This window comes from Dama dama, chromosome 18 (assembly GCF_033118175.1).
Source record: "Dama dama isolate Ldn47 chromosome 18, ASM3311817v1, whole genome shotgun sequence".
Classification (NCBI taxonomy): Eukaryota; Metazoa; Chordata; class Mammalia; order Artiodactyla; family Cervidae; genus Dama; species Dama dama.
Genome location: NC_083698.1, coordinates 53,105,155 through 53,132,477, shown reverse-complemented (window position 1 = coordinate 53,132,477; position 27,323 = coordinate 53,105,155). Strand labels below are relative to the sequence as shown.

At 36.0% G+C, this 27,323-nt stretch overlaps 1 protein-coding gene across 2 annotated transcripts in view; it reads right to left on the bottom strand.

Moving 5' to 3' along the window:
- Positions 1 to 302: 302 nt before the first annotated feature.
- Positions 303 to 27,323, bottom strand: part of TMEM168 (transmembrane protein 168) — a 46,345-nt gene continuing 19,324 nt past the window's right edge. For both annotated transcript variants that reach the window (XM_061165334.1, XM_061165333.1), the window contains 3 exons: positions 13,773 to 13,915; positions 11,475 to 11,749; positions 303 to 5,227 (listed from right to left, as the gene is read on the bottom strand). In XM_061165334.1, the coding sequence (XP_061021317.1) occupies positions 4,680 to 5,227; positions 11,475 to 11,749; positions 13,773 to 13,915 (966 nt within the window). In that variant the 3' untranslated portion in view covers positions 303 to 4,679. The remainder of the gene's footprint in view (positions 5,228 to 11,474; positions 11,750 to 13,772; positions 13,916 to 27,323) is intronic.

The window sequence follows — 27,323 nt, the reverse complement described above, 5'->3', positions numbered from 1 at the left end:
GACAAAATATGCAAACAGTTCTCTAAGGGCATGTAAGTATTTATACCTGAATAAAACCTTGTTTTGGTATGTGGGAGTCCCACAGTATAAAATCTGGCTTAAAGCTCAGTTCAGTTTGAGATGCAGTTTCTTAGCCTGCCACAGGTTGTGTCATTTGGGGAGAGTTACTTAAGTTCATTTCCTCAGTTTCCTTTTATTCATAGAAGTATATCCATCATAAAAAGTGGTTGTGAGAGTTTAATAAAATCATGTATATGGAAGTGCTTAGCACAGTGACTAGAACATAATAAACATTCAATAAATGATAGCCATTGACATTTTTATTGTTACTGATGAATCAGTTGTTTTATGTGGAAAGGGGGGAAAGAATCCAAAGGTTAGGTTTTGGAAAAAATATAGCAGTATCTCTTCTAATTAGGTAGGAGAGAAATAGGTGAGAATGGGTATGAATGCATGTGGATGTATAATAAGATTACAAATCAAAATCCCCACCCCACTTTCCTCACCAATACCTAATTGTGTAGAACAAGAAATCAATATGCATTAGGATTCCAAAGAACCTAGAAATACCTATTTTAAAATTGCATTAAGATGGTACCCACCTGAAATTCCATCAGTATTCAAACAAAATTATTTATTTAGAGAAAATCCACTGTGTTGTTTGCGTTTCCAAGACATGACAAAGGATTTTTTTAAATATTCAGTATAGAATACCATTAACATTGAAAATTGTGCCCAAAGAACGTAGTGCAAGATTAAAACTGCTTTCAAGTCTTGTGATTTACACTAAGAATTAATCAAATATTGCTCAGCATGTTGGTATGTTTTAATATAAAAATATTTTTAATTCACATGGAGTAAACATTGCTGGTCTAGGGAGATATGCCATGTTCCTCACTTACCCTGCCACACCGATTTAAAATTGATCAAGAGTTCTAGGTCCAGACCAAACAGCAACAACAAAAGTTTACTAAACTTGTCTACTTGCTCTTAATTAAATTCATAGTTAAAAAAAATATAATATTGTGAGGTCATCACACAAGATGACTGGCCAATTCAATTTTTTAAATCAATCAAAAGGGTTTTTACATATTAACATTAAAAAAGCTTTGCAATCAGCCTACAGTGTTCGAGTTTTGAATCAGCTTTGGTCTAAGTAATAGTTCCTAAAAAACATAAATGTAAATGTTTATCAACAAAATAGCTGCTCAAAATAATTGCTGCTTAAATTTCATTCTTTCATACTTTATACCTATATGTTGCAACTATTGTGGATATGCCAAAGATGAGATGATTTTAGTTTTCTTAGCTTGTCATGAAACTGCTTATGTTCTGAGGCCCTTTTTTTTTTCTCTGATTTTACAATCTAGTAGTTACTGATAGGCACAGGCAAATGCTTTGTTCATCAGACTTTCTTCTAATAATTTCCATTTGTGATAAATCTCCAATCTGTCTATATGTTTCTAATGGGATATCAATGAAAGATTCAATCATACTGGAGGACATGATGAAAAGGGACTCAACCTTGAAAGAGCTACTTTTTGGTGATAATCAGGTATGTTTTCAATCAAACCTATCTTAAAGTTTTCCCTTCCTTAATCTTGATCCTTATCGCTCTTTAACCACAAATGTGATATTTGTTTTCTTTTCACTGATGCTGTAATTGTCTTTGGTAATTGTTAACAATGAGGATCTTGAAATAATACCCACTTAAGGTAAAACTGTCAAGAAAATGTAATAATTTACAATCAGACTATTCCAATTTCTCTTTAGGAATCTAAATTCATTCACTCAATTAAACATATTTTAAAAATACCTCCTATTATAAGCAAGGCACTCTTCTGGGTAACTGTATGAGAAATATCAAGATGTGTAGGCCTCTGCTTGAAAAGAGATGACAGTCTAGTATCTTCCAATATAGATGTTAAAAAGTGCTGACAGATTTAACTCCTTTGAGCATTTACTATCAAATATACTTAATCACATGCTTAAAATTAAGCCATTTTTTCCTGGCATATATAATATTAACACATCACCTGTGGAAAGGTAATGTAGAACATTGCCTTGAAGGAGGTTAGGCTCTGTGAAAGAATACCTATAAAAAATGCAGTACCCCAAACAGTAAACATATTTAAGCCAAAATTTACAAATAAAATGTAGTTACAAATAGACTTTAATGAAGATTCTGGCTCAAAAAAATTCTACCCACTAATGCATTAGATATAAATGCATTTTAATTAGCAGTGTAGCTTTTAAAAAGTGTTTAACTTATGAAAACACTGTTCATAAAAATTGTTTCCTGAAAAAGGTCTTTTCTCTAGAATTTCATATTAAGAAGAGGGAGATAGAAAGCTATACAAAAAAAGATAAATCCAAGTGCCAGAAGAGTTTAGTCAGAGCAAATTAAAACAAAATTTTGAATGAAATAATAGTTTTTTTTTTTTTAAAAAGATGTTTTTAGACGGGTTTTTTGTGTGTGTGTGTGTGTGGTTTTTAACAAGGTACCACACAAGGAAACAAGTCAACAGTATGATGAAAAACATCTCCATGTTATCTATTTCTTTTAGTGGCATGGTAAAATTTTGCCCTTTCACAATTTCTATCACTTTAAATAACCCCTTCCCAAACATACGATATATAAAACAGAGGCCATAAGAAAATTAGTCTCATTGTCACATCTGTTTTTGAATCCTTAGGTAAAAGTAAGCAATTATCTTTCCTGTAATATTCCTTCTCCAAACTATCACTTTGTTTCATCAAAGTTAATAAGTAGGCTCAAATCACATTTTTAGCCCAGACCTTTTTCAGTTGTACTTTATAGAAAATATATATCAAAGTATTAGCGCTGTGGCTGTAAAAATGTCTGCTACCTTTTGAATGCGATTTTTAGTAAAATCTTAGTTTCACTTTATAAAGAATACAGGATATACTTTTATATTTGGCTTTCTCAGAGTAAAGGGATATGCTTTAGTTAAAGCTCATTTGCTCAACACTGGCTTGGAATTTAAAAGATGGTTTTACTTAACGTTAAACTTTTGTAGCTTGTAAGCTCATCATTTTAACACTTGGCTTGTCTGCTCCACTATTTCTGAGTAGTAGTGAAATACTATACTATTTCATTTGGATGATGTTGATGTAAATATGTAACCAAATATTAGAAAATTTCATAATACTTGCACATTTTTGGACTATCCCTTTTAATATACTAAAATATGTGAAAAATTAATTTTTGACAAAATTTTATTCATAGCATTAGGAAAATCATACTCAAAACACAGAAAAAATCAGACTATGTAACAATGCTGCATAGATAGTGGTATACAAGTTCCCTGACGCTAAGTGACTTCTTTCTAACTAGAACTGCTATTTGCAAGTCACAGGTAGAAAATGGTAGAGGCATTATTTCCTCTCTCTGAGGCTGGAAAAAATGGCTTTTATGGTGAGAAATTACACCATTTAAACAGCAAAGATTAGAGTATCCTCCAGTTTAAATCTATTCCCTTCATGTTATTTTTCAGAAATGAAAACTTAGAATGTTAGGATTATTAGAAAGGAATAGGAGGTAAATTACCTTTTAGGAGATAGCCCAATCCATGCCTGCTTTAATTAGATAAAATACTGAAGTTTTAAAAATTACAACCACACCGTTATGCTTAACTAGAATTGCCAGTATGAATACTTTTTTTACATAATACATTACAGGTATACAAGAAAAAAAAGAAATGACCCTGTTTCCAATCCTTTGACCTCAAGTAGAAAAAAGTGTTACCACTAATGGGGATCTGAAAAATTGTTTTCATGACACAGCATTAACTCTACAGAGATCAAAATCATTTCTCAATACTGAAAATAGTCTAAATCAATGACAAATGGCTACATTTCTTTCATAAAATTACATTTTGAAAGGGAAGACAATTTATTTGGGAAGAATTTGTAGCTGAAAACAAACATTGTTACCCTGAGAATGACTCTTAAAACTGCCAGTGCTTTCAGAGGCTCCCAGCAAGGCATGAAGGAGCAAGTTGTAGGCTCTAGCTTCTTACAGTCACCTATATGAAGAATGTTTTTACCTAAACAGTGATTTGGGCTTCTCTGCGATACTGGTAACAGGTCACAGCCAAGTGTCTAAATGTGATGGACGATAAGCAAATTTTACATATTCATTTTAAGCAGACTTCTTCCTTTTCCCTTTTCTGAGAGTGAGTCTGAAATTCTTCAAATGGTTTTGGACTCAAACCTACTGTTCACAAAAATAATCTTCTGTAAGCAAATTGGTAGTTTTCTTATTAACAGTAAACAAATTGTCTGGTTTACATTCTCTAATCTATGCCTAGAAAATAAGGCATTGATAATTCTTCATTGGCCACTGCAGAGCAGAGACAAATCTTCTTTCTAATCAGAGGCATATGCAAACATTCCTCAAAGTGCATTGTTATTATTTTTTAACATCTCTTATGTATTGACAAAGTCAACATTTTGACTCCCTATATACTTTTAGTACAAAATGCTTACTCCCAACTCCTTACACATACCATAATTACTTGAGAAAAGACAAAATAAGATCAGCTACAGAAGTAGCAAGATATTTTTTACAAATAAAAATACAATATACAAAAAATGGCAAGTTAGTGATAAGTGGTAGAATAAACTCTCAATAATACTCCACTTTGGGTTCCAAATTAAGATTTGACGAGTTTGAAGCCTTGTCCTGTATCCAGCACAGCAGGAAGAAACCAACTCATTTTTAATCTTTTCAAGCACCTAAAACAAGTCTTGCAGATCCAAAACAGGTTCAGACCACACAACCAGTTTGCCAAATGCACCAGTGGATACGTAATACGCGGAAAGTGCAGCATCCAGTGCTTGGCCACGTCGCTGCCGGTTGGCAGGTGCAGCGTGTAGTCACTCCACCGCTTGGACACGCCGTACACTGCTTTCACCGTGCGTCCCTTTTCAGTCCAGCAGATGTTGTTAGTGGTGTTGCAGTTATATTCTACCCAGTCTTTTGTGAAGTCACCCAGCTGAGGTGGGTCAGCTTCTTCGATATCTATTGTCTTTGTCATCTCTGCTCCTTGCACTGCAATATACTGGTCGCTGATTTTTCTTACTTCTTTCACCCAAGGAGTTGAATTCTCACTGTCTAATATGATAATAAGTCGGGAACAGAAGGAACCATTTTTTTCTCGCCACCATTCTAAAAGTGTGTCAAGGCGTAGTATGTCGCCACCTGTGAACAAAACAAAGTTCAGTAGAGCAATTTAAGTGTCTTACGAACAATACTATTTTGTCTTCAGCGTATTGTCTTTAAGTTTTCAAAGTTAAATATGTAAGAAAAAAGAGGGTGCCTTCTTTTCAAAGTATCCTTACAGAAGAATTTTCAGAAACAGAAAATAGACTTTCAACTTCAAGTAAAACCAAAAAAACTAAAAATCCAATCACCCTGTTTCTTAAAGAGATATGCTATGATTAAAAAAAATGCTATGAAAAAATAAGAAAATTATTTAATAAAGTTAAATTTGGTGAAAAGAAATTATACAGCAAAGCTAATATTCTACATTGGGCAGCAAATTATGACTTGTGGTCATATCTAGTCTGCCGCTAGTTTTGCATGGCCTGAGAGGTAAGAACTGATTTTAAATTTTGAATGGTGTAAAAAAAATTTTAAAGAGAAGTTTGTGATGTAAAAATTAAGAGGAAATTTAAATTTTGTATTTCTATAAATGTCTATGACTGCTTTTATTCCACAAAAAGCTAAGTATAGTTGCAACAGGGACTTTATGGCCTACCAAGTCAAAAATACCTGATCCTTACAGAAAAAGGGTGCTTACCCCTGTTCTACATCTCTGATAAACTGTTACCTTATCCTCATATGTGGGTACCTACTAGATAAAAAACACTCTCCCTCCTAGTAACAAGAGTTTGGAATTGGTTTATTTTTAAATCAGTTTTATACCCCAAAACAACAAAGGATTAAAAAAACATGTATCAGAAATGTCTAAGGTAAAAATATTTCTGACCTAGAAAGCTGTCTTACAGATACTCATAATACATTTTGTTCATATTGTATGGGGTTTTTTTTTTTGCATTAAAATTTTAAATATACTGTATTAAAATTTGATCCCTTAATTTTTAGTACTCCATTAAATTTTGTGCCCCAGGCATCTGCCATTCTCACCTCACTCTAGTTCTGGCTCTGTCTCAAATGGCACACTAATCCAATCCTTCCAATTCTAGGAATTTATCCTAAGAAGGGGCAGGGATGTGGACAAAAATCACATATAAAGATCATCTTCCCACTGCTACCTCAGATAGTGTAAAATCTGAAACAACTGAAGGAATGGAAGTAATTATAACCTTATGAGGGAGTTTTATCATAAATCATATTTATAAAGAAATTTTAATAACAAAATATGATATTAGGAGAAAAAGTATGACATAGAAGTGTATCTACAAAAATAATAGCAATAGTTATTGTCTGGGTATTCGGATTTCAGGTGGTTTTTGTTGTACTTTTTAATATCTTCCAAAATTTTTACATTGTTATTTTTGTAATTAGAAGAAAGTTTTAACATGCTACAATTTACTAATACAAGCTCCAACAACCTAGCTCCAGAATAGGTATTTCTACCAAGAGCAACCATCTTCTTTGCTAAACTATCAAAATGACAATACTGGAGAGACAGAAAATCTTTTAGAATTTGGATTCTATCAGTAATATGATCTATAAAGACAGAGCATATATCACATTCTTTATGAATAATAAATACTCTTTTATTCACCAGACTGTGACAATGCAAAATTTGTTTCATGAATTGCTCTTACACACGTTTGTCATCTCTGAGGTGCTATTTTTCACGTATTACTGATGTATTGCTTCACAGACACCTCTATAAGGTACGTTTTTAAAAGGATCAAGCTCACTTTTCATTATTTCTACTTATATTAAACTTCTCTGGAGAGGACAACATAGATTATAAGAGTTATACAAATTCCATCTGCCATAAAACATTGTCTAACTTGCCTTCTACAACTATTTCAATAAATATTCTGTAGCACATGCTACACTAATTCTTATACACATGCTCTTTAGATATTAGCAAGAAATTAAAGGGCTTTTTAATGCTTTAATACTAATTCTCTTGTCTTGTTTTGCTCTACTTTCTCCTATGAAAAGGTTCTATGTCAAATTTGGCTTTTGGCCCAGATGTAAAGTACTTACATTTATCTCAGTAACATCTGATGCTGTTCAAGTAATTGAGACTGTTTTTAAAGACTTTATCTGTGATAAACTGCTTTATAGGTTAAATAGATTGTTTCATTTGTCTCTCTTGTCATTACCAAATTGTTTTTTACCCTCAAGCAAAGAGGCAAAGATACTAGGTTCCACATTATGAAGTCCTACAAGTGTAAGAAGACTACATATTCTAAGAAGTACTGTGAGTAAAGATATGTTTGTGTGCTCCCTTACCCATTTTTTCTCACAGTGAGTTCTGACCTATTCTTAACCTCAAGTAAAATCTAATCCTGATGCTCCCTATCTAAAGATTTTAAGAAAAAAAATTTTTTTAAGAAAACTATTAATAAGTTCTCACACTTAGCATGCACGCAGAGCTTAGAGTTCTTTGTCACTTAGACTGGAATGGAAAGCATTTTCTTCAGAGCAGGGGTGTTCAATAACATTTCTGAGAAAGAATCAACTTCTGGGGCTGTTTCAGGCAGGCCAAGGGAAGGAACTGATTGAAAACAGGATGCATTCTCTGGGCCTGGTTTAACCTGCAAGTGAGCCAGGTGCCTCAGGCCAGCGGGGAGTACATGGTAGCTGAATTATGGGGCAAAGCCGAGCCCTCTTGGGGACGGTAAGGCCTGTCAACCTATGCTTTCTCCACTGTTTTGTTCTACTTTTACAATAAAGTGTCTCACAGAGAAAATTACACATACAGGAACAAGTCTTCTTGGCTAACAGAATTCTCTAATGGTCTACTTATCCCATCTTTATAATATTTTTAATGTATAATATTGTAGAAGGTAACTATTAGACATTTGCCTAAACTATAACACTACTTTAAAGTGTCTTCATAAATTATTCTCAATTCACAGTGAAGGAAAACATAAGAACACTGATATTTATGCTACTGCTATTCATCTTGGTGTCTATTACATTTTCTAAGAAAAAACTACTATATCAGTAAACTGAACATCTAGAGTTTATTTCCAAAGCCATCTTTTAAAGAATGTTTGAGATAAATTAAGAGTTAAGAAAATACAAACTTTTGGGAAAATGTTTATATCAAGTAATAAATACTTCATGTAAACATAAGCTTGCTTTAAAAACTATTAGACCTAGAGACTGTCATACAGAGTGAAAGAAGTCAGAAAAACAAATCGTGTACTAATGCATGTATGTGGAATCCAGGAAAATGGTATGGATAAATTTATTTGCAAAGCAGAAATAAAGACATAAACAGAGAGGAAAAAAATGTATGGATACCAAGGGGGGACATAAGGGTTAGTGGGATGGATTGGGAGACTGGGATTGATGTATCAACACTACTGTGCATAAAGTAGGTAACTAATGAGAACCAACTGTATGCTGAGGAAACTCTACTCCGTGCTCTGTGGTGACCTAAATGGGAAGTGAAGTGGAAGTCACACAGTCGTGTCTGACTCTTTGTGACCCCATAGACTATACAGTCCATGGAATTCTCCAGGTCAGAATACTGGAGTGGGTATCCCTTCTCCAGATCTTCCCAACCCAGGGGTCGAACCCAGGTCTCCTACATTGCAGGCGGATTCTTTACCAGCTGAGGCACTAGGGAAGTCCAACCTAAATGGAAAAGAAATCCAAAAGAGAGGGGATAGAGGTATACATATAACTGATCTACTTTTCTGTACAGCAGAAACTTAACAACACGGTAAGGCAACTATTCTCCAGTAAAAAAAGATAAGAAAATATACACACAGATAATCAAATGAAAGCACAGTGCCACAGAACACTATGGATTAGATTCCTTTTCTTCAGTGGAATTCTTTAAGTATTAACCAATTTAACCTTTGGAAATGAAGTACCTGTCTTGTAATGGAAAAGCTGCATTTCATTGTGAAGCTATAATTTGTCCCTGGCTGCTTTATTCATCACTAAAGCATTCTCTAAGCTTTGTATGTTTAATATTTAGCATATAATAAGAAACGGTATTTTAAAAAGTCTAGATATAGCAATGATCTCAAAGCCAATACCCGGATATGGTTTTCTTGAACTTGTTCGGGATAAGCTTGTCAGTTAGCATGCTCTCCCCACTGCCTCTCAGCCTTCCTATTTCAACCTGACACTCCAACCCACACATCTGATATCATCAATAATGAAAAATTTTCCAGGTTAAGTCTAAGATAATAGCCCCCACTGCTGATCTAATATCAATCATTGTTGTTACTGCTCCAATGGAACATGTTATTTATGTAGAGGACAGTATGCTTTACTAACTATTCAAAAGTCAAGTCACTGGGTAGAATTCATTACTTCTCTTTACTACAATCATATGCTTAGGAAAAAACTATAATTCATGCAGTAATTAAATGAAATAGAAATTTAAAAAATGAAATTACTTTCTTATAAAAAATAACGAAGAATATATGCATGGCCACCAAAATTATGCCCCTCCCCTTGCAATTGAATTATTATAAGCATTTCAGTAGTACCTTTCAACTAATCAATCCCTGCTTTTAGGTTTGAAATATATTTCTGTAAAAACGTTTGAACTGACTAAAACTTTTTCTCTTGGGCTCTGAAGTACACAGAATGCTATACTTTACCTGAATTTGAAATAGCTGTAAAGGTTAAAAAGTTATTTTATATGTTGTCTTTTTAAAAAGTCACAAGTTGAGTAAATGATTTTATAAACTTATGCTGAAGTAGTTTTAAGCTGACTAGTTTCTTTCATATTACAGTATTTCAAAAATGGGTGAACCATGCTAACAAAAGTATCTTTGGAACCAGAACATATCATTTCTGTGCCTTTGTGGTTTTTACCTTTGGCAGCAACATAGTACAATGGCAGGGAGGGGGGATTTTAGGCGTCAGGCAAACACGGACTTGAATTGTGGTTCCATCACTTAGGAATAGTATGACCATAGGTAAGTTATCTAACCACTTTCAGCTTTCATTTCATCCTTTGAAAAATAGAGGTGACAGTATCTCAAAGAATTTCAAGTGAAGATTAAGTTAATGTGTATAAAGTACCAAGCATAGTAGCTACGTGTCAAACATATTCAGTAAGTATTGGGGCTTCCCTAGTGGCTCAGATGGTAAACAATCTGCCCGCAATGCAGGAGACCTGGGTTCGATCCCTTATTAGTTTGACTTTACTCTTTCTAGACAGCCATTGACTTATTCAGTATTTGTTAGACCAAAAAATTACAAAAATCTATTATAATAAAACCCTAGAAACCAATCTGGCACTAAATTAGTGAGACCATGATGGTCTGAAATCATGTCTACTTTAACCTTGAGTTTATTTCCTTTCTTCTGGAATTCTTGTATTGGCACTCTATCTCTGTCCTTCCATAATACTTCTCTTTATATTTTTCTGTGAGTATCTTTTTCTACTTATATTTTATGACTATTTTATTGTGTTCATGGTGTAAAACATCTAAAAAATTTTTAGAAAAAAAGGATATAATTAAGTCTAAATGAAGTATTCCTAATCTAAAATAAGAAAATTACCCGTTTTGTCATGATTCATTCAATGATTTCATCCATCTATGTACTACTTAAGGAACCCCACTATTTGCCAGACTCTCTTCCAGCACTAAGCAAGTTATCTCATAAAACAAAGCCTTCGATTTACAGAGTCTCCTCTCTAGTTGGGAAAACCAACAAACAAATTTACATCTAAATCTCATTTCTCCCTTGGCAAGGAGGTTTAATATTACCCCTTCTATTTTCAGATGAGAGAACTGAAAGACAGTAATATGCCTCAAACAGCAGTGCTGGGGCAAATTAGGACAGAGCGAAGGTCTCCTGACCTAAACACTACTCCAACCACATCGTATCACCTGCTGCTTAAAATTATGGTGCGTTTTCTAACAAACAAAATTGAACATGGGAAGAACTATTCAAGTATCTATAATCTTAAAGACTTAGAAGTATTAGTCAAATAAGTTAATCAGCTTCTGAGAAATGTAACTATTTAATACTTCTGAAAATAGTTTAAAGGGAAACTAATTGTAAGTCTCATATCAAGCAGTCAGATTTTTTTTCTTCCAATCAACACAAAATATAATTTTCGAAACCTTTAGAGATCACTAAAATTATGCTAAACAAGTATGCCAGAGAAAAGGTAAAAGAAATAGTCATATGTATACTTGGTAAACTATAAAGTGGAAAATTGAGAATTTTGAAACATTGTTTCAGTGTGAAGGACAGATTTTCACAAACAGGTGTATCTTTACAATAGTGAAATTGCCAGAGGTGGACTTACCTGCAAGAGCCCACTCTCCTGTACCATGGGTGTGCCCACTGTAATATAAAACATACGTATCATGCCTAGGCCCATCCACAGTCCGAAGTTCAAGGAAAGCTTTCAGTTTGGAATGTAGAGTATCAAAAGACAGTCCACTTGTAGAATAGTCACACCCATAGGTCTCAATCATGTGATAAGCAAAAAATCTTTGGATAGCGTTCAGCATGCCAGTAGACCTCAAATTTAACTCCTGTACATGTTCTGGTGGAAGAAGCGTTGGCTGACCATCAGGACTGAAAAAGGAGGAAAAGACATAATTTTGGTGTTCATGAAGTGTTCATTCTATGTCACATGACTATTTTTCATTTATAATAAATTATCTAAGATTCCTAAGTTACTAATAACTAAATGGCATAATCTTTTTTTTTAAAAACCCATCTTTTCTAAATTTTCCACAGTGCTAAGAATTATGCTTGGAAAATCAAAGCCTAGTTTCTAAAAATTATACCTCTTATCAATAAGATCTGGTGCTCTGTGACAACCTAGAGGGGTGGGATGGGGGTGGTCTGTGGGACGGAGGTTCTAGAGGAAGGGCATATATGTATACTGATGATTGATTCATGGTGTTGTATAGCAAGTACCAACACAACACTGTAAACCAATTATCCTCCACATAAAAAATAAATAAAACTGAAAGCTGGGAGGATATCTCCAAATGTGGATTGTACTACTCTTCATTCTTTATTCGCATCTTCTTACCAAATGAGATATTAAACAAGACTTTAAAAAGCAAGACTGTACTAATTTTACCCCCCAAATGGTTCAAGCACACTGGATTGGGGACAATAAGGAAAGTACTTTATTCTTGAGAAAAAACACAGTATGGAAACAGTATTTTAAATTAATTTCCATATTGAAAAATAGTCTTTATAAAGTGTTCAAGTTTTACTAACTTGAAGTACACAAATGACAGAACTTACCTTTTAATAAATGACATTTAAAACAATTATTATTAATTTAGGTCCATTGCCTTATACTACTGAACACTAATTAAAGACAGGCTTGATCCTGGAATACATGTAAAATGGTACGTTGGTAAAGATGATAAACCAGTTCTTAAAACTAGCAGGATCAAATCAATTTTCAGGGAGAAAAAAAATCATCACACCTATCCAGAAACTGGATTTCTAAATAGGAATTTTGAAAACTTTACATTTGCTTCATGTATTATCCATACTATTCTGATAATTCTACAAAAGCTTTCATTAAAAAACAAAACATTTTGTCCCATATTTTATCATTTAACAGCCACAAAACAGTAAAAGAGTAAACAATCATAATCAAAAATTACAATAAAAATCTGTAGATTACTACTTTCACATATTCTTCCTAGAGAGTTGTCATATCTTTATGGAATCTTTTGAAATGTATTTTTTTTACTTCTCATAAGAATCTTCACTTTATTTATCAAATCTTTAATATGGAGGAAAATATTTACTACAAATAGTCAACTTTATGGTTTTATGTCAAATATTTAAAATCCAATAAAAACTTTATGTTCAGTTTTCTCCCACCTCTGCCAAGGAAAATATGATGACTACTTTGTCAGCAGAATTCACTACTGGCAGGAACTATTTTTTTTTTTTTTCCTATTTCAAAGGTACTTAAACTATAAAAGAAAAACTAAAATTTGGTAATGATTATAGATTGAAACAGATTAGCCACATATTAGAGTCAAAATTATTTAAATAAAACTTTGATGAGATATTTGATTTTATTGTGAATGTTTCTGAATTCCTGGTATTTGGACTACATTTTCAAGTAGATAGTATTTTTACATTCATATTCTCACGACCGCTTCATGACATTCCTCTGTCTGCATTTTAAATTAAGACACTGAGGTTGAGAGAGGTTATGATTTGCCTAAAGGAACACAGAACTAGAATTTAGGAAGCTCAGGTCCAGTGTACATTCTGTTACACTTCACCATGTGGTTTCACAACTCCTTAAACAAGATATTCCTAAGAAAATGGAAGAACTTTACAAAGAAAATCTACTCATATTTTTATGATTTTTTAGCTAAAATATACTCTAATCACATTTACCAAAAACAAAACTTTAATTGAACCCTTAAGATTACTACTCAGAGTAGATAAAGGTTTTTAAACATTTGGGATAAATGAAAAAAATGCAAGAGTATTATATTTTGAGAATATTATAGCTTTGAAAAAATGAGCTATCAGCTTATATTCATACAAATATTAGAAGAATGTTAAGAGTCAAGGTGCTATGACTAATTACACTAGGTTACTGTACCTGCAAAAATTGGTGGGAATCACAATAGCATATCCAACAGATGTTCCTCCTAAACAGCTACCCAATTCATGGAAGAGGCCATGAGCCATAGATTCCAAGGGCAAAACAATTAGAAACATGCTCAAGAAGATTCCGTTTGTTGGCTAAAAAAAATTTAAAACAGTATGTTTACATAGCATGTGTGATTAAACTTATGTATGTGAGTATGCATATATATTTATATAAATCCATATTTATTCATTTTTTGCCCCTACTTCCAAAAAGGATTAAAAGGATAATTAATGATCTAAAATCCATTGTAAGTTGAAAGACACAAGTAAGAACACATGGATAAACAACAGAGCCTATGTTTATCTATAAGCTCCTGGACATCATGGTAAAACAAACATAACATATTGTATTTTTAAAATTTGTCAAATAATATCCCAAACTAAAAACATGTATAATATACATATATGTAACATCTTTAATATGACAGAGAAAAAAAGCCAGAAAACAAATCCTTTCCTGTTAAAACCCACATGCTTTAAATCATTTTTCAAATAACACACTTATTTATCAGAGTGTAGAAAGGGTCTTTTTTTCCCCTGTGAAAAGTCTGTAAACTAAGAGAAAATTTTAAAATGTAAACTCCTTAAAACTATAAAAATGAATTCCATTCTTAAACTTATAATACTGCCTTCCTTTGAAAATATCTAGACTCTGTTAACTAAATCAAAACTAAAGTATGTTTATCTATACATTAAGGACATTTAAGCAGCCTAAAAACAATGGAAAAAGGGAGGCAGGCGAAATTTTAAGAGAAGGCAGATTTAGGTAGTATTTGCAATTAAAATAAAAAAGGACCCATTTAAATAAAAAGAAAACGAAAGCATGAGTCACTCAGCATCAACCTGTATTCTTACAATATGGATAGTCTTTCACATTCTCTGTGTTGCTACTGTACATATTACACAGTTAGGTGTGTATGTGCATGAATGAATACACTTTTTTCTAACGCTAACAAGTCGTTCATTTGATCAGAATTTTAGTAAAAAAAAAAAAAAAGTTGAATCCCATAATGGAAAAATGGATAATGCCCTATTTTTGGTACACTGGTGGTGGTGGTTTAGTCGCCAAGTCATGTCTGACTCTCGAGACCCCATGGACTGGAGCCCGCCAGGCTCCTCTGTCCATGGGATTTCCCAGGCAAGAATAGTGGAGTGGGTTGCCATTTCCTTCTCCAGGGGATCTTCCCCCTCCCAGGGATTGAACCCATGTCTCCTGCATTGTAGGGAGTCTCCTGCATTGCAACTGGATTCTTTACTGCCACCAGGGAAGCCCACTTTTGTTATATTCTGTGTTATCAATTACATAAATAATACAGTACATGCTCAATTTAGAAACAAGAGAAAAAGATATGATTAGATTCATTCTGAGTACCATTAACATACACAGATAACTGTTTAAAATATGTTCAAACTTCATGCAATATATGTAATCACAAATATTTAGTTTTTTACCAAAGTGGGATGATATATAATGTTCTGCAAACTTTCTAATACACTACAAGCCTATTAATGTAATTCTAAATCATTTGTAAATACCAAATGGCATTACTATCATATTTATGAAATGTTAATTAGCTGATTTCCTATTTGTGTATTTAGATTCCTTAAATTTTTCCTCTGTGATAAACAAAACCAGAATAAGTACTGAGTACTCTGATGATTATATTAAATATCTTTGATCATTTGGGTTCAACTTTGATGAAATATTTTGCCATGGGGCTTTCTATTAATGATTCACAGTTTTGTTTTGCTATCAATATAAGTGTAATGTAGTCATGTTATGTCTTGCTAAATCTTCTCCATCTACCTAAAGATCAAGATGGTATTTTACATTATCCTCTAAAGGTTTTGTTTTTTTTTTTTACTTTGCTTTTAAGTCTATAATCCAAATATAGTTGATTTTTTATAAGAACAGTTCAAATTAAGTTTTTTTATATGAGCACTCAACTATTTACCAATTACTGAAAATCTCAACCATTCCACATTACTGTGCTAATTTGGTCATGAATCAGGCATTCTGATGCCTGCTTTTTTACTCTTATGTTCCACTGGCCTATCTGTTTTTTCAAATAGTTCCTTTTGCTCACATTTCCTTCTTTCTTTCTGGGACTCCAGTAAAACACAAATGAGATTTCTCTGTATCTTCTATGAGTCTTATCCTTCTGTACAGTATATCCTCTATTTTTCCTCTTCAAGCTTCTACTTTCATAGCTTTCTCTGAACTATATTTTCCAGCTCACTAATGCTCACTTCTCATTTGTCTGTTAAACTTGCATACTGAGTGAATTTCAGGTATTTTATTTTCTGATTCAAAAACATGTCTAAAAAGAAAATAAAAGCCTGTCCAGTTCTTTTTCAATCTTCCTTGTCGCTTTTTTATATTAATAGCTTCCAGTTTCCCACCATTATTTACTATCTTTGCTTTTGTTTTTACTATTTTTGCTTTTGTTTTTCAACTTGCTAAGTATGATGACTTTCTGTGTTTGATAATTCCAGTAAACCAAGACATTCTGGTGTGCCTATTGTCTGCTGGTTCTGTTGCTTCTTGCTCTTGATGCCATGTGAGTGAGTGAGAAAGAGAGAGAATCTGGTTATATTTATGAGTTGAATACTGTATGCAAAAAATTATTATATGACTAATTTCAGAGCTAGGATAATTATACCTTCTCCAAGAGGATTTCTGTTTCTTCTAGGGAGCTGTGGGCATTAACTATATATCTTAATCCAGGCTATATCACTAACAGGATACAGTTATCAGGATGCAAATTCATTAGAGGGTGTAAAGTATTTATTAAAAAATACATTTCTACTATAAACACCAACTTCTTCTTATACAGCTTATGTCCAAGAGAATATACATAGTTTTATACTTAGGTTAATAACTATATCAGTTAGAAAAATCACTCTTTTATGACATAGCTTACAATTTAAAAGATGCAACAATTGTCACAACAATTGCTATGGCAACTTCAATGGCTGTTTTTAAACATTACTTGTTTAACTCTTATTAATAATTTCATTATTTTCTTTTCAATTTCTATACCTCTACTGCATATACTGTTCCATTATAATAGGAAATACTTTGATCAACTAAACCTTTATCCACATTAAAGTGGATGGGGAACTTTCAGATATGGATGGCTAACTGTACTACACCATAAATATAAGGGACTCCAGCAACTGCAAATTTTGGTCTTCAGAGGAGGTACTGGAATCAATCCATTGTAGATACCTAAGGATCACTGTACATTAAAATTATGTCAGCCATTTACATAAAATAATTACTGGCGGGGGCGGGGGGATCAAAATGGTGGAGGAGTAGGACAGGAAGCTCACCTTCCCTAACAAAAACATTAAAAACACATCTATGAGTGGAATGACTGAAACGGAACATGTACTGAAAGCCAGCGGAAGACCTCAGACTTCTCAAAGGGCAAGAAAACCTCCAGGTAACTGGGCAGGACAAAAGGAAAAGGAAACAGAGACGAAGCCTGCACCCAGGGAGGAGCTGTGGAGGCAAGTTTCCCACCCCCTGGGCAATCCCTCACCGGCACGGAGATCAGCCTAGATGGAGAGAGCTTCAGAGGCTAGGAGTAGAGCGCAGCGTTTGTGGAGGGCACAACAGTAACGTGAACAGAGGTTGGCACTGCCACCCTGCACTCCCCACCTAAGATGCTCACTTGTTGGTGAAGTTGGGGGCTAGGTACTAAAGTACAGGCTTCAGAGGTCAGATGCAGGGAGGGGACCAGGGTTGGCTATATGGAGACAGCCTGAAGAAGCTGGACGGTAGCAACAGAGCAGGTACTCAGAAGAAGCTGGGGCTGATGAGAGATACCAAGTGCCATTGTTGAGGGGGTGTGCATGGGAAAAGGGGTGAGACCACCGTAAGAGCTCCTTTCCCTGTGACCACTTGGCAACAGGACACTGCCCACAGCAGTTCTGGGGGCAGGCACAAGTCACTGTGGCCATCCTAGGCCCCAGAGGTGGCTATGAACTGCCACTACAAGACCTAACAGCAGGTGCCAAGCACTGCCACCACCACCCTGGGAGTGTGTGGACAGCAGCTGCCACAGGAGACCCATGAGCAGTGCCAAGCTCTAGCCCTGCTGTCCCAGGAGTGTGCAGGCAGCCACCACCCCCAGGAGACCCAAGAGCAGGTGTCGAAAACTGCCCCCTCTGTCCTGTGTGTGCACAAGGGCCTCTGAATCTGCACACCACGTATCAAGGGGGTAACGGCCAGCACACACTGAGGAAAGAGACAGAGAGCCTCCAAACGAAAAGCAGCCCCTTGACTCTGGAAAAGATGGCCGAGTAGAAGGATGCGAGCTCACCTCTTCTCATGAAGGGGCTTCCTTGGTGTCTCAGGTGATAAAGATCCTGCCTGCAATGTACAAGGCCAGGGCTAGATTCCTGGGTTGGAAAGATCCCCTGGAGAAGGGAATGGCTATCCACTCCAGTATTCACGCCTGGAGAATATAATGGACAGAGAAGTCTAGGAAGCTAAAGACCATAGGGTTGCAAAGAGTCAGACACGACTGAGCGACTAACACGTTCACATCTCATGAAAACACCAAAATCACAACTGCTGAACAATCATCTACAAAAACACTGGAACCTACCAAAAAAGGTATTTTACAATCAAGTCAAAAAGATGGTGGAGTAGAAGGACATGCGCTCATCTTCTCCTGCAAGAACACCAAAATCACAACTAGCTGCTGAACAATCATTGACAGGAGAAATGTTGGAACCCACCAAAAAAAAGATACTCCACATTCAAGGGCAAAGGAGAAGCTGCAGCAAGACAGCAAGAGGGGTGCAATCATGTTTAAAATCAAACTTCATACCCGTCAGAGACGTCTGGAAGGCACAGAGAAAACCTTTTGCACATCAAGATGCAGGGAGAGGAACAGTGATCCCCACGAGAGACTGAGCCAGCCCTGCCTGTGCCTGTCTGAGGGCCTCCTGTGGAGGCACTGGTCAGCAGTCGCCTGCTGAGGGGTCAGGAACACTGACAGCAGCAGGCCTAGGAGGTGTGGTGTGCGGCATAAATCCTCCCGAGGAGGCTGCCACGGCATGCTAAGTCACTTTGGTCATATCCGACTCTTTGCTACCCGATGGACTGTAGCCTTCCAGACTCCTCTGTTCATGGGATTCTTCGGGCAAGAATACTGGAGGGGGTTGCCACTTTCTCCTGCAGGGAAAATTCCCAACCCAGGGACTGAACCCATGTCCCTCATGTCTCTTGCGCTGGCAGGCAGGTCCTCTACCACTAGCGCCATCCCCCATCTGCGAAGAGCTGCCAGGTGGCAATACATAAACGGGAGAACAGTTATACCAAAGAAGTTCTCATGCTGCTGCAAAAGTTCTAGGCTCCACAAAAGACTTCCCAACCTGGGGATTTGGTAAAGAGACTGAGAATCCCACAGGAATTTGACTTTGAAGGCCAGTGGGATTTGATTACAGAACTTCCACAGGACTGGGGAAACAGAGACTTTGGAGGGCACAGACAAAACCTTGTGTGACCCAGGAGAGAGGAGCAGTGTCCCTACAAGAGACTGAGCCAGGCTTGCCTGTGAGTGTCCAGGAGTCTCTGGTGGAGACATGGGTTGACTGGGACCTGCCGCGGGGTCAGGGACACTGACAGCCACAGTCCTGGGAGGCGCGCCGTGTGGCGTAAGTCTTCTAAAGGAGGTCGCCATTACCACCATTACCCCTACCATAGATTAAGGCCAAACCACAGGCAGCGAGCACAGCCCCACCCATCAGCAGAAAACTGGATTAAAGACTTACTGAGCAGGGCCTTGCCCACCAGAGGAAGACCTATTTTTCTTCACAGCCAGTCCCTCCCACCAGGAAGTTTGCACAGGCCTCTTACCCACATCCATCAGAGGGTAAACAGAATGAAAACCAAAATCCCAGAAAACTAAACAAAATGATCACGTGGATCACAGCTTTGTTAACTTAATCAAACTATGAGCCATACACTGTAGGACCACCCAAGACTGATGGTGGAGAGTTCTGACAAAACATGGTCCACTGGAGGAGGGAATGGCAAACCACTTCAGCATTCTTATCTCGAGAACCCCAAGAACAGTATGAAAAGGCAAAAAGATATGGCACTGAAAGATAAAACCCCCAGGTCAGTAGGTGTTCAATATGCTACCAGAGAAGAGTAGAAAAATAGATCCAGAAGGAATGAAGAGGCTGAGTCAAACCAGAAATGAAGCCCAGTTGTGGATATGTCTGGTGGTGAAAGTAAAGAACAATACTTCATAGGAACCTGGAATGTTAGGTCCATGAATCAAGGTGAACTGGAAGTAGTCAACAGGAGATGGCAAGAGTGAACATCAACAATTTAGCCATCATTGAACTAAAATCTCCAGGAGTTGGTGATGGACAGGGAGGCCTGGCGTGCTGCGATTTATGGGGTTGCAAAGTCGGACACAACTGAGAGACTGAACTAAAATGGATGGAAATGGGTGAATTTTAATTCAGATGACTATTATATCTACTACTGTGGGCAAAAATCCATTAGAAGAAATGGAGTAGCCTGCAGAGTCAACGAATGAGTTCATACTGCAGTACTGGGCGCACTCTCAAAAATGACAGGAAAATCTCAGTTCATTTTCAAGGCAAACCAATCAATATCACAGTAATCCAAGTTTATGCCCCAGCCACTAATGCTGAAGAAGCTGAAGTTGAACGGTTCTAAGATGACCTACAAGACTTGCTAGAACTAACACCAAAAAAAAAAAAAAGATGTCCTTTTCATCACAGAAGTCTGGAATGCAAAAGCAGGAAGTTAAGAGATATTTGGAATAACAGGCAAGTTTGGTCTTGGAGTACAAAATGAAGCAGGGCACAGGCTAACAGAGCTCTGCAAAGAGAACGCACGGGTCACAGCAAACACCCTCTTCCAACAACACAACAGACGACTCTACACATGGACATCACCAGATGGTCAATGTCAAAATTAGACTGATTAGATTCTTTGCAGCCTAGGTGGAGAAGCTCTATACAGTCAGCAAGAACAAGATCAGGAGCTTACTGTGGCTCAGATCACGAACTCCATATTGCAAAATTCAGGCTTAAACTGAAGAAGGTAGGGAAAACCACTAGGCCATTCAGTTATAAGCTAAATCAAATCCCTTATGATTAATACAGTAGAAGTGACAAATAGATGCAAGGGATTAGATCTGATATATGAGTGCCAGAAGAGCTATGGACAGAGGTTTGCAACACTGTAAATGAGGTAGTGACCAAAATCACCCCCAAGAAAAAATGCAACAAGGCCAAACTGTTGTCTGACCAGGCCTTACAAATAGCTAAGAAAAGAAGAGAAGCGAAGGCAAAGGAGAAAAGGAAAGATAAATCCATCTGAATGTAGAGTTATAAAGAATATCAAGGAGAGAGAAGAAAACCTTCTTAAGTGAAGAATGCAAAGAAACAGAGGAGAACAATAGAATGGAAGGACTAGAGACCGCTTCAAGAACATTAGAGATACCAAGAAAACATTTAATGCAAAGATGGGCACAATAAAGGACAGAAAGGGTATGGGACCTAACAGAAGCACAAGATACTAACAATAGGTGGCAAGAATACACAGGAGAACTATACAAAAAAGATCTTAATGACTCAGATAAACACGAAGGTGTGATCACACATCTAAACACAAAGTGGCAGACTGGGTAAAACTAAAACAAGAGCCTACAATACTGCTGCCTACAAGAGACCCTCTTTACAGTAAAGGACACACATAGATTAAAAGTGAGGGGATGGAAAAAAATATTTCATGCAAACAGAAATGACAAGAAAATGGGACTTGTAAAACTCACATTAGACAAATAGATTTTAAAATAAAGACTATAAAGGAAGATAAAGAAGGACACTATATAATGACAAAAGGATCAATACAAAAGAGGACATCACACTCACCAACTTTTATGCACCTAATACAGGATCACCAAAATAAATAAATACTTTAAAGGCTTCCCAGGTGGCTCGGTGGTAAAGAATCCACCTGCCAAGCAGGGGACACAGGTTGGGTGGAGAAGATCCCTTGGAGAAGCAAATAGGAACCCACTACAGTATTATTGCCTGGGACATCCCATGGACAGAGATGCTTGGCGGGATTTCCCCTGGCATGGGTTTCAGAAGAGCTGGACACAGCTTAGCCACTAAACAACAACAATATTGGACATAAAGGGAGACATTGAGGGGAACACAATAATAGCAGAAGACTTAAGACCCCACTCACATCTTCTAGACAAAGAATTAATAAGGCAACAGAGATCCTAAATGATAAAATAGAACTGTTAGACTGACATTTCATCCAAAGGAAACAGAATATATGTTCTTTTCAAGTGCACATGGAACTTTCTCTAGGACTGACCACATACTAGGGCACAAAACTATCATTGATAAATTTAAGAGTACAGAAATTACTTCAAGCATTTTCTCTGACCACAATGATACAAAACTAGAAATCAACCGTGGGGAAAAAATGAGGAAAAAGCAATCACATGGAGACTAAATAAAGTTATTAAAAAAATAATAGTTCAACAAGGAAATCAAAATGGAAATTAAAAAATACCTTGAGACAAACGACAATGAAAACACAACCAATTAAAAAAAAAAAAAAAACAACAACTATGGGACACAGTCAAGAGCAGTTCTTAGAGGGAAGTTCATAGGAATACAAACCTTCATCAAAAAACAAGAAAAACCTCAAATGAACAACCTAACCTATGACCAAAAAGAATTAGAAAAAACAAGAAGAAACAAAGATGGAACAAGGGTGCCCCAAATGGATTAAAGATTTAACTGTTGGTCTGGACACTATAAAACTCCTATAGGAAAATGTAGGCAGAACCCTCTTTGACATAAATCACAGCAATATTTTTTGGATCCACTTCTTAAGAGTAATGAAAAGAAAAACAAAGATAAACAAATGGTACCTAATTAAACTTAAAAGTTTTGCACACCAAGGGAAACCATAAGTAAAACAAAAAGACAACCTAGGAGAAAATATCTGCAAACTACGTGACCAATGTAGTTTTTTCAGTAGTCATGTACAGATGTGAAAGTTGGACCATAAAGAAGGCTGAGTGGTGAAGAATTGATGCTTTCAATTGTGGTGCTAGAGAAGACTCTTGAGAGAGTCCCTTGGACTACAAAGAGATCAAACTAGTCAATCCCAAAGGAAATCAACCCTGAATATTCACTGGAAGGACTGATCCTGAAGCTGAAGATCCAATATTTTGGTCACCTGATGTGACAAGCTGACTCACTGGAAAAGACCCTGATGCTGGGAAAGACTGAGGGCAGAGAAAGAAGAGGGTAATAGAAGATGAGATGGTTAGACAGCATCACTGACTCAATGGACATGAATTTGAGCAAACTCTTGGAGACAGTGCAAGACAGGGGAGCCTGGCATGCTGCAGTCCATGGGGTTGCAAAGAGTCGGACATGACTTAGTGATTGAACAACAACATGACCAACAGGGCATTAATTTCCAAAATAAACATGCTCTTGGATTGGAAGAATTAATATCGTTAAAATGACAATACTACCCAAAGCAATCTACAGATTTAAGGCAATCCCCATCAAATTACCTATGACATTTTTTCATACAATGAGAACAAAGAATCTGAAAATTTACATGGAGACACAGAAGACCCAGAAATACTAGAGCAATCCTTGACTGGGGAGAGAGGGGAAGCAGGAGGTATAACTCCCAGATTTCAGATAATACTACAAAGGCACAGTAAATAAAATGGTGTAGTATTGGTACAAAACCAGTCATGCAGATCAATGGAACAGATTAGAGAGTCCAGAAATAAACTTGTACACCTATGGTTAATTATTCTTTGACAAAGGATGCAAGAATATAAAACAAGAAAAAGTCTCTTCAGTAAGTGGCACTGGGAAAGTTGGACAGCTGCATGTAAATCAATGCAATTAGAACACACCATCACACCATGCACAAAAGTAATCTCAAAATGGCTTAAAGACTTAAACATAACACATGATACCATAAAATTCCTTAGGAAAAAAACATGGGCAAAACATTCTCTGACATAAAACGTACCAGTATTTTCTTAGGTCAGCCTTCCAAGGCAAGAGAAACAAAAACAAAAATAAACAAATGGGACCTAACCCCAAGCTTTTGCACAGCAAAGGAAGCCATAAAAAAAATAAATAAATGAAAAGACAACCTACAGAACGGGAGAAAATATTTGCAAATGATGCACCAGACAAGGGCTATTTAATCTCTAAAATACACAACAATAAAAATCGCAAACCAATAAAAAAATGGGCAGAACTCAACAGACATTTCTCCAAAGAAGACAAACAGATGACCAGTAGGCACATTAAAAGATGCTCAACATCACTAATTATTAGAGAAATAAAAAATTAAAACTATAATGAGGTACTGGTACCACCTCATACCTGTCAGAATGGCTAGCATTAGAAAGTCTACCAATAACAAATGTGAGAGGATGTGGAAAAAGGGAACCCTCCTACTCTGTGGGTGAGAATGTAAACTGGTGCATCTACTATGGAAAACAGTGTAGAGGTTCCTCAGAAAACTAATATTACCATATGATCCAGACATCTCACACCTGGGCATATACCCAGACAAAAATATAATTCAAAAAGATACATGCACCCCTTATGTTCATAGCAGCACTACTCATAATAGCCAAAACATGGAAATAATCTCAATGTCACTGACTGATGAACTGATAAAGATGTATACATACTTACACACACAATGGGGTACTACTCAGCTATAAAAAAGAATGAAATAATGCCATTTGCAGTAACATTGGTGCAAGTAGAGATATCACACTGAGTGACATAGTCAGAAAGAGAAAGACCATATATCACTTACACGTGGCATCTAAAATATGGCACAAATGAACCTATCTACAAAACAGAAACAGACTCACAGACATACAGAACAGATTTGTAGTTGCCAAGGGAGAGGTGGGTGGGAGAGGAGGGAAGGACAGGAAGTTTGGGATTAGCAGATGTAAACTCTTAAACAGAGGAAGTATAAACAAAAACATCCTACTGTATAGCACAGGGAATTGTATTCAACATCTTGTGATAAACAATAATGGAAAAGAATGTTTTAAAAAGAATGTCTGTACATGTATAGCTGAATGATGTTGCTAAAAATCATGACACTGTAAATCAACTATACTTCAATTAAACAAAATTAAATTGATTTTTTAAAAAAGATAACATTCACAGATAAAAGTTAACAACAGACTGCAAATACATCGAAGGGCCAAAATAAATTTAGGATGTTTTATCCACTTGCCACATTCAGAAAGTTTCAATTTCACTGGCGTGCAACTCTTTATACTATAGCCTCAACCTGAGAGTCATTTGTGACTTTGGAGTACACCTTATATTTTAAACAACTCCCTGTAACAAATTACTTGACCAAAACTAGTAAGTATGGATATTCATCTTCCTTTGCTTCTACAAACCACCATAAGCTCACTATCAAACATGAAGACATGGTCCAAATTTCAAAGCAGATATAAGCTGAGAACAATAGCAAACCAGTAAACAACTTTAAGTAATATCCTTTCAATAAAAGTAGTTACTAATTATTCTCTATTCATCTGGGCTTTCAAGTTATGGTCAAAAGATTCAATATCTTTATATCCTAAAAATTTCTCAGCTAATAGGAACAAAATCTATTTATTCAATTGGAATTTCATTTTTAAAAACATGGCATTTACATAAGACATATGACTGCTGTTTGGTAGAAATATTTTTTCACAAGTCACATTAAGTAAGCCAGGTTTGGGAAATGTTCTATATACAAGTCTAATTAAGAAACAAAATATAAAATGTATGCTACAAAACAACATGTAAACAGAGATAATGTTCTTCAATTTAAGATACCCATATTTAAGAAACAATAGGCAACTTTCAGTATTCCTGCCAGGAAAATCCCATGGACAGAGGAGCCTGGTGGGCTACAGTCCCTGGGGTCACAAAGGGGTCACATGACTGAAGCAGCACAGCAGGCACCGCCAAACTCTGCTTAGCTTAGAAACTTTGAGAACATCAGAAAGCTACTTAACAGGTTTTATTTATTTATTTATTTATTTTTTATTGCTACTTAACAGTTTTAAAGCAGGGATTTCTTTGTGTACAGGCAATAGGGTGTAGTGGAAAGGACTCAAGGTTTGGAGTTAAGACTTTGGTTCATTCCTAACACCATCTGTGTGTACATGAACAAATTAATTAAGCTTTTCAGTCTGAATATATAAAAGAGGGATATTTTATGAGCTTATTCCACAGATCAGAAATAGGTGAAATACATCTAGCATAGTAAAATGGTAGTTGTAATTTAAAATTTTTTAATTGCAATGAGATCTTTGTGAGCAAAGCAGAAATTTAAATGACAATAACCTTTTCAACTAAATTGACTATTGCCATTTAGCAGATTGAGTTAAGGCCCCAGTAGATACATTAGCAAAAAAAAAAAATTTTTTTTTAGTAACTGCAAGAGATGTCAAAAATAGAAATTTTTGTAGACCACAATCTTGAGAAAGGCAAAACACGGGTATGGGAATCAAACTTGAACAGTGTGTTGAATCTTACTTCTCCCAATGGGTAAAACAGAAGTTACATTAAATTATCTGCTCATTTTTAACTCTAAAGATACATGGAACTAAGTAAAGTGGTTGAGAATGAAAGCTGTGAAGGCAGATTGCCTGGATTTCCTAGTCTCTAAGTATGTTTCTTCTCTACAAAATGGGAATAATAATGATATCTATCTCAGATGTTCTCTCTTGCCATCTTCTGCTTGACATGTCCAATTTACCCTGATTCACGGACCTAACAGTCCAGGTTCCTGTCTTAGGAATCAGTGAACTAAAGTGGATGGGAATGGGGAAATTTAATTCAGATGAGAAGAAATGGAATTGCCCTCACAGTCAACAGAAGAGTTGAAAATGCAGTATTTGGGTGCAATCTCAAAAATGATAGAATAATCTGCGTTTGTTTTCAAGGCAAACCATTCAACATCACAGTAATCCAAATCTACCCCAACCACTAATGCCAAAGAAGCCTATTGAATGGTTCTATGAAGACTTCAAGACCTTCTAGAACTAACACCAAAGAAAGATGTCCTTTTCATCACTGGGGACTGGAATGCAAAAGTGGAAAGTCAAGAGATACCTGGAGTAACAGGAAAGTTTATGAGTACAAAATGAAGCAGGGGAAAGGTTAAGAGTATTGCCAAGAGAACACACTGGTCATAGCAAACACCCTCTTTCAACAACACAAGAGATGACTCTACACATGGACATCACCAGATGGTCAATACAGAAATCAGACTGATTACATTCTTGTGCAGTTGAAGATTGAAAAGTTTTATACAGCTGGCAAAATCAAGACCCAGAGCTGACTGTGGCTCAGATCATGAGGTGCTTATTCCAAAACTCAGACTTAAATCGAAGAAAGTAGG